Here is a 14629-nt window from a genome sequence, read left to right on the forward strand (position 1 = left end):
ACAACAGAGGTAAATTTCCAAAGGAGGTTGTCAACATCACAAACAGCCAGTAGTAAACAATATCAGGGCTAGCCGCTTTAAATGGCTTGACTCAGAGTTCTTGAAAGTAAATCGATGTCTGACTTTCATTTGTTCTTTCTGTTGTCCAGACAAAACTCTCAGTATCTCTGATAAGTAGGATCGCGCATGCACGTTTACACAAATGCACTTTCCTGGCACTGCGGCAGAGCACATCTCTCTGAGGCAATGGTGTTTTTGGTCAAACACAGTAACTTTTTAAACATACAATTGTTCCATAATTAGTGAGATGCTAATTAATTTATGCTCCCCTGTTTGATGTACAGTATGGCAATACTTTGAAAGCAACTGTGTTCGTTCTTTGCATAAATTTGTTGCGTTTTCTGCAGAGTTCAAAAGAAATGCGGCAGAGTTTAGAAAGGCACGCTTGCATTTAAATAATGCGCCCCATTTTCCCGTCTGTTTGTTTTTAGGGATAATATTAATGAATTAACATTTTAAACAATCCGTCATTATTGTTGCGCTGCCACTTATTTTTAACTCAATTAGATTTTAATAGATCATTTTTTCCTAATGTGCACACTATGTTCTCCCCACTTTGTTCACTGCACAACAAAAGATTAATTACAAATAAGAGGAATGATCAAAAACATGATAATCAAATTGCAACAATAAGTTGGGAATTGCAATTCTAATGCAATACAATGGAGTATGTGTTGCAAATTAACCACCCACTGTCTGTTAGTGTGTGTGTGTGCTTGCTAACATGTGTGCATGTGTCTGTGTGTGCAAACAGTATGGAGCCACGCTGAGTTTACATACATGATGAACACTTTGCTTGTGCTTTTAAATAATTCTCAATGGACATCAGAGATTTTAACGTTTTACCTTATAGAGGTCTAATTATTATATATTTATCAGCAGAAGGACAGACACCCCAAATACAGCCCTATAGTAACAATTCTATCTCACATCGCGAGTGATGTGCATTTAGAGTCAGTCCATATTATTTTTTAAAAAATGACAAAAAACCATATCTCTTTACTTTTCAAAAGCCTTTTACTAGCCGACGTTAAATAATATACCCTCACCGTCCACTTCATCACGCACATCTAAGGTTAAACTGCTTCTTACCACAAACTTGCATTTAGGCATGCAGACATGCTCAGGATGCCCTGCTGAAGTTCAAAACGAGCATTTTCCCCAAAGAACTATATCTTTGAGCTGATAGAAAGGAAACGATAACTATATATAAATAACCATTGATTACAACCAAGGTATGCAGAACAGCATCTCTGAGCACCCCATCCCTGAAACAGAGGGGCTAAAGCAGCTTCCACTCATGTCGGCCTGAAAACAGGAATTGATACAGTTCACACAGGCTAAACAAAAGACTAGAAGACAGGAAGACTGGTCTGATAAATGGTCATTTCTCCTGCAACATTCAGATTTTAGGCTCAAAATTTGCCATATACAACGCTGGATCCATTCTGCCTTTTATCAATAGTTCACACCGGTGGTAGTGTCGAAATGGTGTGTGGGATATTTTCTTGGCACACTTTTGGGTCCCTTTAGTGCCTTACAATGTGACCAGTAAGTGTATAGATTCAATTGACTGCTAAGAAAAACTGCTGAAAAACGTCCAGGCTTGGCATATATCTAGAGTAGCCTTTCACCTTTGCAGTCCAGTCTCTTTGAGCTCGATGGCTGAGTGTCATCTAATGCTCGTAAATTGGAGCAGAGATGATAACAGATGAAAAGATGATCTTGCTGTCGCACTTGGAAAACAACACAGTCTCATCCGTCATTCGTTGATTCATTTATTTATTTAACGTGAAGACAAGGTTTTGTGGGCGCTGCTCTTTTTTTAACATTACTCCTGTGTATCGGGTAGTTAAAGTATAAGCTATGGGATGCACTTTGAAAACCAGAAACCTCAGCTCACCCACTGTTATCAGGTCACCAACCTCACCTATGCTCTCATGGTCACACTGTGCTATGGAAATTTTTTTTTTTTTTTTTTTTTTTCTTGTATCTATTTTTTGGCCACTTCACATGAGTATGTAGCAGACGGATCTCGGTGTGCGATTCCTTGTTGTGTCTTCAGAATGGCAGAGACAAGAGAAATTGTCAGTTGTACGCAAGGTGTCACCAGCCTGCGCGACAGACGGGGCAATTCAGTCCCCGGAGGACAATGCGGCCAGGTGAATTTGTAGTAGCTTGGCCTAGAGGTCATCATCGTCAGCCACTGTCGCCCTGTCACTCCGAATGGGCCCCCAAATCATGTTGTCAATGGTGATGCATCGAGATCTTCCTCGGGCAAAAATTGGATGCTCCAAACTCAGCTTGATTGATGCATTGGGCAGGTTGTGCCTGCCTGTCTTCGGGATGTGTCCTTACCCTGGTTTAAAGATGAAGCAACAGAGACGTACTTGGTTGCGGTGAAAGCAGAGAGATGTACTTTTAAAAGTTTTTTTTTTTTTTTTTTTGTGCTAGCGGTTTTCTTATCAAAGAATCTACCATATCTATCAGCCTTGAAATTTATAGGATTTTAACTGCCTTTTCATTTTTCTCGGTACATCTTTTGTGGCACGGTTCAATCAGTGTTCTGAGAATGTTGTTCTCACTGTTTTCATTGAGGCATCAGGATTACATTATGGCTCGAAGGCGAATGCACAGCTTGTACATTCAGTGGATGCCACAATGAAACGGAATGAAAAATAGCTGTTTTTCTGTGACCAAAAGTGCAGCCTTTATGCATCCAAGGGCATGGCATTCTTGGGCCCTGGGTACTAGCCGTGGAGTGTTGTGAACATGAAATATCTTCTTTTATGTGCCATTTTTTTCATTATGCTCCCTCTGTCTCTTTCTTTCTCCGCTTTCCTCCAATGGTTTTTCCTTGATGGTCTCGTCTGGCCCGGGTTGCTCTCTTTCTGTGTGTGTGAGTGTGGGGCTGTGTACATGTGAGTGTGTTTTAATAGACGCCACTGTTAATGCTGTCTTTATTGCCTCGTTTCTTGCTATTTGCGTAGATTTATGAGCACAGATTTTTGGTTTCTTTACATAATGCGTGTGCTCTGTGTGTATTTGTTAATACTCAATCATATAATTGTGGTTTTTTTAATGTCAGAGAACACAGTATGAATATAGGCACTTGAGATTTTCTATTTCAATAAAACTGTGTGGAACCTTGGGTTGAAGCCTTTGATGGCTTAGCGCAGCCTGCAACGAGGAAGAAGTCTTGCAGACGAAACAAATGCAAGCTGAGCTTTATACAGAGGTGGCCCACTTTGGAGAAGTTGTCCTACTTCTTTCCTCATTACTTCCGATTAAAGTCTAATTCAGCTCTGTGCGACTAGAATAGACTTCAAATCAACCTTACCTGCATTAGTTTTGATCTTTTTTCTTCTTCTTCTTCTTTTATTTTTATAAAAATATAAGAGAGAAAACAGGTGTAACAACTTTGTCCTCCTCTTCTTTCTTTCTCCCTTTCTCTCTTTCTTTGTCTGTGTTTACAGGGCCTGTTCATCTTTCTGATATATGGGGTGTACAACACAGAGGTAAGTCTGCATTGTGTCTCAAGGCTGTTGGAGTGAATGAGAGAAATGACAAGTTTCTGATGGGCTCCTTGCTTAAAATCAGTGTGGGTGGGGTGCGCCAGAGTGTGTGTGTGTGTGTGTGTGTGTGGATGGGTAGAGGGATGAGAAGGAGGGGAGGGGACATCGTTTCCATGCGAGCGTCCCACTGCCCTTCATGCTTGGACTAACTTATATGCATCTGAGTCCAACCATTTAACACTGACACGCTGCAGTTCTCAGCCACTCATTCCTCACCCACATTGGCTAATATTTCACTGCCTCTTTAAGTTTTTAAACTCACAGCCCTCCATTTAGCATCCTGACAAAGCTGCTGGCCAGGGCTTTGCAGGGCTCCAAGCAGTACCCGTAATTGAACCGAAAGGAAAAAAAAAAAGGTAGTGGTGGTGGTGGGGGGACAATATGCAACAAACAATATAGAATGAAGGGTGATAAAATGCAATCTTACTGCCTTATTACCATTTACCAAACCATAGCTGTGCGGGGGTGGAGAATGGTTGAGCGTCTAGACGGAGAGTTGTGATTTAATGGATGAGTCGCATGTCACAAAAATCACTCTTGGTCAACTGTGGCTCTTTGTAAAGTCTGCATAGGTGATGCTGCGTTTAAACTTAGGCCCACCTTCCAAAGTTGCATGTGAAAATTTAAAATTCAAAAGTCTGAAAAATGTGCAAAAATAAAGAAAGCAACAAGCAAATGGAAAAGACTGTAAATCTGAATGTAAATGCAGCATACGAAGCAAAATCTAAGACACCGTTTCTGCGGCTTGCTATTCATTTATGGTGAATACACATATACGCTGTCTTTTTGTTAGGCTTTTCTTTGACTGAATACACAAGGTCATTGGTCATTAGTCCATCGTCCTCCACTGCTCTTTTCTATTTCTCTTTCTTCAGTCTCTTTTATTTCAGCTTTCTGTCATTATCACCTGGCTGCTGACCATCAAAGAGAACATCTCGAGTTTTCTGTCCTTTTCCATTTTGTTTTCTCCCTCCTTTCTTCTCGAGAGCGCCGAGAGCAGCGTCCCTGAGTCATAGGCGACGTACTGACAATGCAGAGCCAGGGAGGGATGACCTTTCGCGCTGTAAAATACATCAATATAGCATTCTTGCTTAAGTGGCTTTTCAGTGCTCGGGAATTTGTTTTCTTACACTCATGCTGTCCTTGACCCTGAGGTCCTCGTGGTTTGTGAGCAGCTCCTCTTCAGGTTTGATTTTCAAGAGGACCTCACTGTTGTGGTAAAATTTGGGGGAAACAAAACAAAACAGAAAACTGAGTGATTATTTCATCTGCTCCCACTGACCCCGCCATCACCTCTCGAAGAGTAGGGAGCTTTTCTTTTGTTTCTACTTTTTCCTCCAGATTGTGATGCTTGGCAACGTTGGCTTTAGGTTTCAGCCTTCGTGACCCCTTAAAAGAAAATATTTGCTTGGTAAAAATTTTATTATTTTATTTATTTTTTTGTAAGGATCCTGTGGGCAGGATATACGGTGTCCTGGCATTTTGATTCATTCAAAAGCTGTCTTGGAAGGGACTTTCAGCGACAGCTGGTATAGCACATGGCAGGTACACAAAACACACAGTGAGCACACTGTGTGTAAAAAGTTTGCAAAGTTGCTGTTAGTTGTTAACATTTAAAACAGATGAGTCTAACCGCCTCTGTGTCAGGAGATTTCGCTTTGATATTCTTAAGGTGGTGAATTAACTAGTGCCTGAAAGTCAGGACATGCTCCATTTATGAAGCCGGTTTCTAGGCTGAATAATTACAATTGTGTATGGTATGGAAGAGAGACTACATCTGCTGCTATTACCCTCAAAATGTATCGTTTTAATTGCTAATTACCTGACAGTAGCTTTCCATTATTCATTGCAATTAGCTTTTCCTTGGTGGTCACCTTGTAATCCCACGCTTTGATGACCTTTTATTTCCATCAGCTCCAAGGATGTCGGCAGGTGTTGTCGGGCAGACTGCTTTAATATGGTAATCGCTTAGCACCCATTTACATGGGAAACCATGCTTTGCATCCTTTGCATCATTGCGAAACCTTGAGTGTGCGCAAACCCCTTAAACGCATAACGATCATCTAAAACAATGCCCTTCCCCTCATTGTCAAATGATTAATTAAGTTGTGTCATGTAATTGCCTCAGCTCACTGGCTGCTTTTGAGATCAGTGAAACCCTCGCATCTCATTTTGCCCATTAAAATAATGTTAAGATAGTGTCTATCCAACATCTGCACTGTGTTGACGACCTCCTTAGTATCTTGTCAGAAATAATAGAAGGGCTTTTGAAACGCAATGCTGGCATTGTTGATTTTGCCTTGTCACGAGGCTTAGGCTCTCTTCATTATGTCGCCCTTCAGCAGTGGTACGTATGCAAAACATCTTCTGCATACACATGCTGTCTCTGAGACCGTGTGTATGCGTTCACTGTGGTGTCATAATTTATAACACGGCGTGACTTAATGAAGCCATAAGCCATAATGCATATTCACTAACGTTGTGGGCCGGGCTGGGACGGGCTGTAGTGATAAGTGCCCAGCCGATACAAATTTACAGTTAGTGCTGACAGAGGGCACAAACACAAGAGCGCGCATGCATACGCAAACATACACATGCTCACTCTCACAAGTACCAGAGGATTTTGAAGAAGATAGGAATAACTGAACTACCGGCAATTTTTTAACCTATTTATATTTACTTATTTATTAGTATTTTGTTAGTAAACAGTTAAAGAAATTTTAATAACAAAATAATAACAGCGCCCCAATAGAAATTAAAGAATAAAGTTGGTTTAATAAAGTATAGGAATAGAAAAAATGTAAGAATTAATTTTTGTATCCTGTAATATTTATTTCACTGTACTGAGAAATTAGCAAAATGTAATCGAAGCAAAGCAGTTCTTGTAAAAAAAAAAAAAAAATAAAAAAAAAAAAAATATATATATATATATATATATATATCAACTTCTGTCTGGTATTTTATGTGTTAAATGAAGGTGTGCAGTACACTGTTTCATCTGAGTGTAAAAATGTAATCTGTTCTGCTAGGCCAGTCCCTTCTCCTCCAATAGCTCCCATTTGTTGGTCCCGGCGCTCTGTGTTGACAGATGATAGCTTGAAGTCGTCTCCTTAGTTTGCCAGCTCTATGTGTCACTTTCAAGTCCCATTAGCCGCTGGGACATGCTGGAGCACCCTCTCGCACACACATACACTATCCCAACCACTGCGTGTCAGTGTCTGCAAACTAACCCTCAAAATATGTTCCTTCCATTCCACATTTTATTCTCCCTTCTCCATTTTTACACTTTGCATACTCGCAGGTGTTTGCTGTGGAAGATATTTTGTTTTAATTCAGCGTGTGCTGCAGTTATCTCTTTTGCTCCCATTCTCTGTGTCTTTCTTTCAGGTTCGAAGCACGGTCAACAGAATCAAGGAGAGGAGAAAAGCGCTTAATTTTTCAGTATGTAATCTTCCATTTTCCTGTGAACAAGTGTGTGTGCACGTCTTTATTCTGTTGTGTGTGTGTGATAAACACTGGTGTGACAGACTCAATTTTCCTTACAGCGTTTGCTTCTCATGAAAAAAAGAAAGAAAAAATTCCTACTACAGCAATGCCACAAAGAGTCTCTGTACATCGGCTCACTAGTCGACAGTCCGTGTTAGATGCCCTTATACATCAAACATACACCCATAATAACCCCCCCCCCCCCCCCCCCCCCTTCCCTGCCCTCCTCACTCTCCCCATTGCAGCACCTTCATCGTAGCAATGTCAAGCTCCACGGTGGGTTACAAGTTTCTAATCCAGGACAAGCCATCCCCTGACATTAAAGTGTCAGGCCAGTATTTATACCTTGGTGGACGCCGTTTGGCTGAAATTGTGGGATGCTGCACGTGTGTCTGTGGTGTGTGTGCGTCTTGGGAGATTATAGCCTAACCAAAGGACATTAAAAGTAGTCACAAGTCTGTAGCACACACAAACATGCACATGTCAGACACGCATACGATTGCAAACCTTAACGCCTTGACAAACTCTCATTAAACTTATACCCAACCTCATCTTCCAATTGCATACACAGGTGCATGTGCATGAAAAGCCTCTGCTCCCATTGGAGCACACCACACAGCACCTTTCTCTGTATTCTAACCCACATATGTGACCCACCTTATAATAAAAAAGGAATGCAATAAATAAGTTGGCTAATTAATGTTTTCTGCATGTCTCCCTGTATGCATGTCTATGCAATGGGGTTGTGTGTTTGGGGGGGTGGGGGGGGACTTGCCTCCTGGTGCAATCTGATATATTGGTTGCTCATGTTATCAGTGAGCCCCCCCCCCCCCATCTACCATCATTTTTACTGCTTCCTCTCCCCTCTGTGGCGGCAATTTTCCAATCCTGCTGGGTTCCGCTATCAGAATGCGTTTTTTAGCCATCACCGCTGCCTGACAGTTTTTAGCTAATGCTATCTTGTGCCATAAATCCTGCTTGAAATACTGTATCTACCTGTCCTTTGGTTAGATAGGAGACATTTGGCTCTAGATGACCGCACATGCCCCTATATATCCCCTTGTTGTAAAACATAGGATTGGGTATTGTGCCTTGCCGGGTGAGGGATAAAGAGGCTTCAGCGTGTTACTGCATATGGGGTCATTTGAAGACAAATGGCTCTTCAGAGATAGAGGGATTTATATGTTGCATTACTCATGAGTGAAGATTTACCCCGAAAAGGATGATTCACAATAAATTCATTTTAGGAATTGAAAGTGGTTATTTAAATAAAAAAAGACCATTTTAAGCTTTCATTGTCCTCTTATACCTTTATTGTAAAAACATTAAACGTAGCCAGTACTAAGCCGAGTTATGTCAAAGCCACCGCAGTACTGACTTTTGGAATATGCCTTCATCTCTAGGCTGATGTAGTGTCTCTAAACAGTGCAAAGGGTATAAATGCACAGTATTCTGCCAAAACCTTGATCCACCCATCATTTCTTTATATTTTGCTAGGAAAAGGGGAAATATGTATAGAGATTTCTTGAAATATGCAAAAATAAATGGAAAAAAGTATATAAGGCAAAAACAGAGTTTGAAAGTGCATATTTGGTTTCACTATCTTTACTCTTCAACGCAGCCTGAACTCTCACAAGCAAGCTTGTCATTTCTTAAGCTTTTACTGCACTGGCATTGTGTTTCTTATGCTAAACAATGAAGCTGTTGCCAATCACACCTTTCCAGATTATGTAACTGTACTTTTCTGTGTTTAGAATTCCATGAATGGTGGCACAGTCTCTACCACCACCAGTTGAAATTCAGCCTCAAACCATGACAGAGCCTCCACCGTGTTTTATACCTCCCTGTTTATTTCTGCCATACATATTGATGACTATTTGAACCCACAATTTAAAATTTGGATTCATCAGCCAGCTTTATCTTGTGTAATACTTCTTAATAGTGGTTTCGTCACAGTCAATTTTCTAGTAAGACCATGTCTGATGAGGCTTCAGCTAACAGGAGAGCAGGAGATAAAGGACCATATGTATCTCTTAGAGCCTATGTGAGGGCTTTGCTGGATTTTTTCTCTATTTCTTAAATAATTTATAGCTTAATGTATCATCCAATCTATAATTTTTTTCAGGGGAGAAAAAACCCGCACCAATGATATAAAAGTTTCAAAAACCCACAAAACCCGTATATGATATATTAGGCATTAAGGGGCTAAGGACATAATGTTCATGCTTTCATCAGCTGTAGATAGTGTTTTAGGCCTGCCACTTGTGACCCCCACCAGTCTAGTTTCCTCAAGGACACACTGCATACTGTGCTAAGATATGCGAAGTGTTTGGCTAATAGCTCTCTTAGAATTTGCCATAGTATTTCTTAGTATTTTCCATTTCATTTAGAGAAATTGGAACATTTTTGTTCCTGCTGCCAGTAAGTATTTAAGTTATTTTTATTTACTAGTATTTTTCTTCCTGTTATGTGTAGACACATCACTGGTTCATCATTTCAGGTGCTTCAAATGTTTTTTTTGGAATACTTTATTGATTCATACGTCAGTGTTCAGTGGAAATGAGTGTTGGCTGAAACCTTTAGACAGTACTGTATGACAGTCTGGCACAAACACATCATTTTTCCCTGGTGTTGCAATATTTAACTTTAAAAGTCGTTGGTCTTGCTATAGTCTGCTATCGTTGAAGAATTTGCAGGTGGCTAGATTTATAACGACCGATTAATCTGCTATACATGGCTGTGAACTGTGGGAGAAAGCTGGAGCACATGGAGAAAAACCACACAAGCACAGGGAGAACCACCTACTTTGACAGCTTCTTGTATAAATTCCACCAAACCTAATCACACACTATCCCCTCTTTAATTCCCCACCACTGCTGACCTCTTTAGCCCTTTTCCTCTACTTGGGTGTGGATCTCAAACAGCGTTGTTTTCTTGTTTGACCCCAGGGAGCACAGTTTTATACACACACACATACACACAGCCACTTTGAACAGTGTCGCCTGTCTGTTTGATACCTCGTACCTCTTGACCCACCCTGACCTTCTTGTACACTCACAGCCAGATTGCTTTGTGAAATAAAGCTGTCAGTTGTAGGACCCAAATAAAAAACAACCCCCCCCTTAGTGCTCCGTGCCCCTGACATCACTGAAATATAGATATAAATTGGAAGTGGATTAGTTTTTTTGATCTTAATTCAAGTTTTGACAAGACATAGGAAGCTACATGTAGAAGTTACAATTTAAAAGAAAAAAAAAAAGGGACTAGAATTTGGTGTTGGTGTTTCCTTTCTTGTCTTTATCTGGTAGCACAAAAATATGTGTTGCTCAAAATACTTTTAATAAAATGCCATTTATTTATGTTGCTGGTTAAAGTGACTGACAATGACATGTCGCAGTGCATGCATTTGCCTTTTTCTATTTGCAGTAAGACAGAAGAGCAGGGTATAAAAGACATTCCAGTCTGATATAGTACAGTACAAGACTTAGGAAACCCTGGAACCTTGTCATTGGCCTCCTTGACCCCACAACTCCAATTGAGAGCCGTGCAAATAAGTGGGTTTTGTGTGATTGCAGTTTATTTTGGTCTGGATGGAAGATGCATGTGCATGGTGTAAAACAAAGAGCTCTTTCACTTACTTTTCTGCATCAGCTGCTCTAGCTTGCTGGCCACACTGTGTGAAGAATAACACAGTACGTAACAATAGCCTATATGATTTTTTGAAATCGTGATGAGGGGTAATCAAGGGAAAAAAGGCATAATTTAACATGAAATATCTACCACTCGTCCATCTGAGTTTAGTACACATTTCCTAATATATGTTTATGTATTTATTTTCCAGTTTTTCTTGAAAGTACTGTTAAAGTACCTTTCTTTAACATTTTAAATGCATAAGAGTGCCAAGTGGAATAGATACAGAAGGCAGCAACATAAGAATGATGATAATTGTATATATAACTAATTTGTATCACTAATGGGCAATTAATAAGCTGCTGATGATACTGCTTTCTTATATCTTATAGAACTGTGCCAGTTCCCGACCATCCAGTTCAGTTACCAACTCTCGTCCTGTCAGTTTCCCACTTGGAACAACTCCAAGCCAGGAAGAGGAAGGCTATGCTTGCAGCACCACGCTAGGCCCGGCAATGCAGGAAGAGAACAGCCAAGGTGAGCTCTGACTCCAGTGTCATGCAACTGTAAGTGGAGTTCACAATCCTGGAAAAGTAAAAAATGAAAGAAGTTGTAATGTCCAAAAATCACAGTGAAGCAGTGATTGATTTCTGTCCAGTGATAAACATTGAAGACCAATCATGGTGCATGTATAGTTGGCAGTCATGAAGGAAACTTTCTATTGTTTCTTCTGATTAACTAAAAAATTCATTTAAAAAAGACTTTTGTCTCAATTTAACCCTTTAAAGCCGGTCGGAACAGACACGCTCCATTTTGCATAACTATTTTTAAATCCCGGTAGCACTGCAACCACGTAAGCTAGCGCAATAATTTTTTTTGCATATGAAACCGGAGGAGTTGTACTTACATCTTATGCCATCAGCTTGTCCTAGGTCACAGTTTCCTTCCACATATAGCTTTGCAAAAACTGCATAAAAAGCACTTGCAGCAACAAAAACACTATATTCCAGAAACACGCTTTGCCGATCCGATCAGCTGTTTGTAACACTTCCTACGTCCATCAGCGTGAACTGTCGCATGTCTGCCATGAGCTGCCCGAAACCAGAAGTGACGTCATTTTGTGGAAATGTAGTTTTTTACGATCGGGGCCTTATGAGCCTATACTTGTGTTTTTAAAAGTTATGTTTGAGTTTATGACTTTCTGTGTCGTTTCTGGGATGCTTAGGACTCATATTGCACTGCTGGAAATAGTTTATTTTGATGCATATGCTGTTATTTTGCAAATTTGCATTATAATATTTATTTTCGTTTTTCCTGCAGTATATGAAAATTGGTGTATTTCAAAAATAAAACTATGAAGACACTTAAAATAAATTTCCTGTGGTGGGAAACTAGTTTGTGCAACTTTTTTGTATTTACAGTTTTGAGGGATAAGCCTCTTAAATTTCTCTAACTAGAAATATATGTTAAAAAAACAAAAACAATTTTCAATTTTTTTGTAGTTTATTGCACTTTTTTGCAATTTATGTAATTACTATGCACCTAATGCAGACATATTATTAAAGTTTGGGCTATAATGGTTGTATTAATCAGAAAGTCGGTGGTTCGATCCCAGGCTGCCTCCTGGCTGCATGCCAAATATCCTTGGGCAAGATACTAACCCCGTGTTTGCCTACTGGTGGTGGTCAGAGGGCCCGGTGGCGCCTGTGTCCGACAGCCTCGCCTCTGTCAGTGCGCCCCAGGGCAGCTGTGGCTACAATGTAGCTTGCCATCGCCAGTGTGTGAATGTGTGTGTGAATGGGTGAATGACTGGATGTAGTGTGAAGTGCTTTGGGGTCCTTAGGGACTAGAAAAGCGCTATACAAATGCAGGCCATATTGATGTATAGCAACTTGAAATGCTCCCAAAATGGCTCCACAGCATGTAAAAATATAATATAAGCTCTGGTGGACTTGGTTCTATGGTAGGTCTTAAAGGGTTAAACAGTAAAAGGGCCACATTTCCAGCATAATGATTCCACCTAGAGAAATGTAAAGCAGTTACTGTATTGTATTGCTTTAAATAGTAATATTTGTCTTTTCTTGTATCACTTTAAAATGTAATACAGTTGCCCTTTTGTTTGGCAGTTGAAAAAAAGCAAAGCCTTCTCTGATTCAGTTTTCCACACAATCTTTTCTAGTTCTGCTCAAAAGATGTGCAATAGCATGCAGTCTTTGGAGCTAAACATAATAGCAGGTCACAATATTGCTTGCTAATTTGATTATTCTGCTGGCCTTACTTCTCAAAAAGCACAACCAACCCACCATCACTTAAAGGAACAAGGAAGGTCACCTATTCTGTGATTTCTTTAAAAAAGTATTATTATTTTTGTTATTTGAATGAAATTTTCATTTCTTTAGAATAGCTGAAATATTTTCTTGGTCGTGTGTCTTTGTACTTCATCTTTTTAAGACGGCAGCACCTGTAGCCTTGGTTGTTGAAATTTTCTGCTCAGCAGTAGAAGTTTTCAAGTGAAGGACTTTAATTTTCACTGAACACTTCAGTACAAGAATAGAAGAAGCTTTTTGAAAGATTTTCTTTAAGGAAGCAGTGAGAGTGATTGTTTAGAGGGGGAAGGGTTGCAAAATAGGCAGCCAAAAGATGTGAAGATGGGGTGTTATTGAATACGAGACTAAAGGTTTATTTTCTGTGCACAGATTATAAATTAAAAACAAAACTAATAAAACACCAAATTCGTGGGGTGCAACAGCCATCCAATCAGTTTCGTCTTCATTATGGTATGGAATCTATGCATGCAGTTCAAATTAAAATGCTTTTCCATGGTTTTTTTAAGGGGCATTGGGAACAACGCTGCACTCTTAACCCATTATTACCAACACCCCTGATCAGTGTCCAGTTGAATTGATTACATATTGCATTGGGTCTGAAAGCCACATGAATTCATTGATGAGTAATTGATGAAAATTTTCAGATTCACATTTGCAAAGAAACAAAAGGCACTTTAAGTTTTAAGAGTCTCGCATATCATCATAGTGTCTACTACAAGAAAAATAATGCCATCTCTATACTAGTGCGACACCATCCCTGGGAGTGTACCTCATGCCTTTGATTCATATCATATTATTTTGAAGAAGAATACAATGACCTCAGTGCATATATTGAAACTTGGACATCACTATACTTGGACCTGGATTATAGGTCTGAAGGTTTGGTGTTGCAACTTGTGCGATCCCATGCAAGATGATCTGTAGTTCTGATTGCAGCAGTGTAAGTATATTCCCCCACTAGCATATCTGCAAGGCATTACCGCAAAGCGTTCTCAATCTGAGAGTAGCGGCTGGCCCTATTGAGTGAAATCAGACATCTAAAGTATTCTGTTAAACTTTAACACTAACCAGACACCCTGGATTCAATCTAGCTGCCTGACCCATGCTGCACTCAGCAGGGTTGAAACTCCTTTTATTGTTGAAAAGATCGGCGATACCAGTTTCAAAGAAGGCTAAGAAAGCGGTAAAGGTCAATCTCAGGTTTCACTCTGTCATTTTTATTCTTTTTGCTCACTTTCTTTTACTGTTTACTAAAAAGTAAACAGTATTGAAGCCAACAGTTTAAGACCTTTGAATGTACTTATATGGGAATATATTTGTGAATAATTATGTATTTGACATGGCATGGACTCTACCAGTTAGAAGCAAAACTGATAACTTGACAATCTTTAGAAGAACTTCTACAATCTCTACAAGACAGCCTTCTTTTAAAAGTGCTTTCTTCTATTTGGAGGCTTAGGATAACAAAATCACCAAAACTCCACAGGTCATCGATTTCTACTTATGCCCAAATAAAAAAGTTTAAATTTGTAATAATTTAATTCTGAAAAG

General features: G+C 39.7%; 1 protein-coding gene across 3 annotated transcripts in view; it reads left to right on the forward strand.

Moving 5' to 3' along the window:
- LOC113006913 (adhesion G-protein coupled receptor D2) overlaps positions 1-14629 on the forward strand; it is a 95146-nt gene that overhangs the window by 39091 nt on the left and 41426 nt on the right. For all 3 annotated transcript variants that reach the window (XM_026143164.1, XM_026143165.1, XM_026143166.1), the window contains 3 exons: positions 3537-3578; positions 7023-7076; positions 11144-11288. In XM_026143164.1, the coding sequence (XP_025998949.1) occupies positions 3537-3578; positions 7023-7076; positions 11144-11288 (241 nt within the window). The remainder of the gene's footprint in view (positions 1-3536; positions 3579-7022; positions 7077-11143; positions 11289-14629) is intronic.

This window comes from Astatotilapia calliptera, chromosome 15, assembly GCF_900246225.1.
Source record: "Astatotilapia calliptera chromosome 15, fAstCal1.2, whole genome shotgun sequence".
In the NCBI taxonomy this organism is placed as follows: domain Eukaryota; kingdom Metazoa; phylum Chordata; class Actinopteri; order Cichliformes; family Cichlidae; genus Astatotilapia; species Astatotilapia calliptera.